This window comes from Fonticula alba, assembly GCF_000388065.1.
Source record: "Fonticula alba strain ATCC 38817 unplaced genomic scaffold supercont2.14, whole genome shotgun sequence".
NCBI classification, from domain to species: Eukaryota; order Rotosphaerida; family Fonticulaceae; genus Fonticula; species Fonticula alba.
The window spans coordinates 282,742-284,728 of record NW_009242984.1 but is presented as its reverse complement, the minus strand read 5'-3'; the positions used below and the strand labels follow the sequence as shown (position 1 = coordinate 284,728).

The following is a 1,987-nucleotide window of genomic DNA, read 5'->3' as shown; positions in this document are numbered from 1 at the left end:
GAGGGGCAGGAGAGGGCACGGGCCGCCGGGGCGTGCACTGGGCGGCGGGCGCCGAGAGGAAGGCCCGTGTGTGGGTGCATGGCGCGTCCGGCGGGCCCCATCTCCGGGCTCGCTGGTGGACTCCCAATGGACGCGCCATCTCGGCCGGCTTTCCCGGGGCCCGGGGCGGGGGGGCGGGGGGGGCCTTCTTTTCCGAGCCCGGGTGCGTCGCGCGCCCGTTGACACTTGCTGTGCGCGCGCCGGCCGGGCGCCGCTGCGCGCACGAGCCCCGGCGCAGGGGTCCCCCGCCCCCGGTGCCGGGGAGATCGCCCCGGGGCGGGGGCGACTGTCGGCGACGGAGCCCGCTCGTCCGCGCCCCGCCCCGGCAGGCGGCCGCAGGGGCACGGGTTAACTTTTAAACCATTCCTCCCCGGGCCTGGGGGGGCCGCCCTGGCCCGACCCCCAGCTAGTGCACCCTCCCCCCTGCCGCCCCCTCTCGCCTTTGCTCCGCCTCTCGCCCTCGCGCGCGTCCCTACGCCCCACGATCCTCGCTGGCCCTCGCCCCCAGGCTCTCCCTCCCTGCTCTCCCCTCCCCGGGCCTCTTTCTCTCCCCCGGGTTTTCGTCGCCCGCCCACCGACCGCCACGGCGCACGTACACACACACACACACACACACACACGCACACATGGTCGGTCCGCATCAGCCGCCACCGCCGGCAGCTGCCCCCCTCCCGGCGGCCTACCCGTATGGCGCCTACTACCCGCCGGCGGCCGGCACCCCGGGCGCCTGGTGGACGCCGCCCGGCGCCGGGGTGATGGATCCCGCGGCCATGGCGGCGGCGACCACCCGCCCCCCGCCCGCCCCGATGGCCCTGTCGGCCACCTCGCAGTATGGGATACCGCCGGGGGGCCCGGCGTCGACGCCGGCCCCGGCGCCGGGCTTGGAGCCACTGCCGCCGGTGAGCAGCGCGCCGCGGCCCGGGCCCGGGCCCGGGCCGATGGCCGCGACACCCCCCGGCTCCGGGTATGCCCCGGTGTCGTCGGGGTCGGCCACGACACGGTCCAACTCGCCGGACCCGAGTGCCGCGGCGGCGGCGGCGGCCGCCGCCGCCACGGCCACCACGGCCGCCCCCCTGCCGGACTTCCCCCTGGGCAAGTCCCTGAGCCAGAACAACAATGAGCTGATCCAGTGTGCGTGCCGGCGCGCCGGTGCCCGCCCGCCCGCCCGCCCGTCTGCGCCCATGTGTCGGATGCTGACTCCCCCCCCCCCCTCCCTTGCTGCGGGCCGATTGCACTGTCCCTCCTTCTGCTCCCTCGGGGCCCGGTGCGCAGGCATCGTCCACCTCCGGCAGAAGCGGGACATCCTGCATGCCCAAATCCTCGAGGAGGATGCCCTCCGGATGCAGATCGACCAGGAGCTGCGCAATGTGGCCGCCCGGCTGGAGGCCCTGACGTCGAGCCTGGAGAAGAAACGCGCGCGCCAGGGCGCCCTGGACCAGGCCATCGCCGAGGCCGAGGATGCCTACAGCAAGGTGCGCTCCATGGCCTCCCTCCCCCCCCCCCCCCCAGGTGCATAGCCCTTTTCTCCGATCCAAGCCCTCGGGGCCTGACCCTCCTCCCTACTCTTGCCCCCCCCCCCTGTCGAGGGCCGCAGCTTGTGCAAAGCAGCCAAGTCCTGTTGAACTATGTGAAGCGCGAGTCGCAGGGGGGCCCTTCGGCCGGCGATTCCGGGTAGCCTCCCAGGTGCGCGGTCGTCCGGCTCTCGCTCCCCCTTGGGTGCCTCCCTCTGGGGGCCCGCGCGGGACCACACCCGGTGGCCGGGCCGAAGAATACACCACCCCCACACGGCTGCACATGCCCTGACGCGGCCTCATGCGCATAAAAACTCAACCAAGGACAGGTGTGTATTGCACGCACGTGGACGGGGTGGGGGGGGGGGGGCGCCGCGGGCGACGGAGCGAGCCGCGACACCACTCGGACGGCGTCTCTATAGAAGGCAGCGAGGCAG

General features: G+C 74.7%; 1 protein-coding gene across 1 annotated transcript; it reads left to right on the top strand.

Annotated features, from left to right (window-relative positions):
- Positions 1-665: 665 nt before the first annotated feature.
- H696_05816 (hypothetical protein) lies at positions 666-1,878 on the top strand (the record flags this gene model as incomplete). Its single annotated transcript, XM_009499617.1, has 3 exons — positions 666-1,170; positions 1,312-1,511; positions 1,634-1,878. The coding sequence occupies 3 exons, from the start codon at positions 666-668 to the stop codon at positions 1,712-1,714; spliced, it is 786 nt and encodes a 261-aa protein (XP_009497892.1). The 3' UTR covers positions 1,715-1,878.
- Between the last annotated feature and the right edge of the window lie 109 nt (positions 1,879-1,987).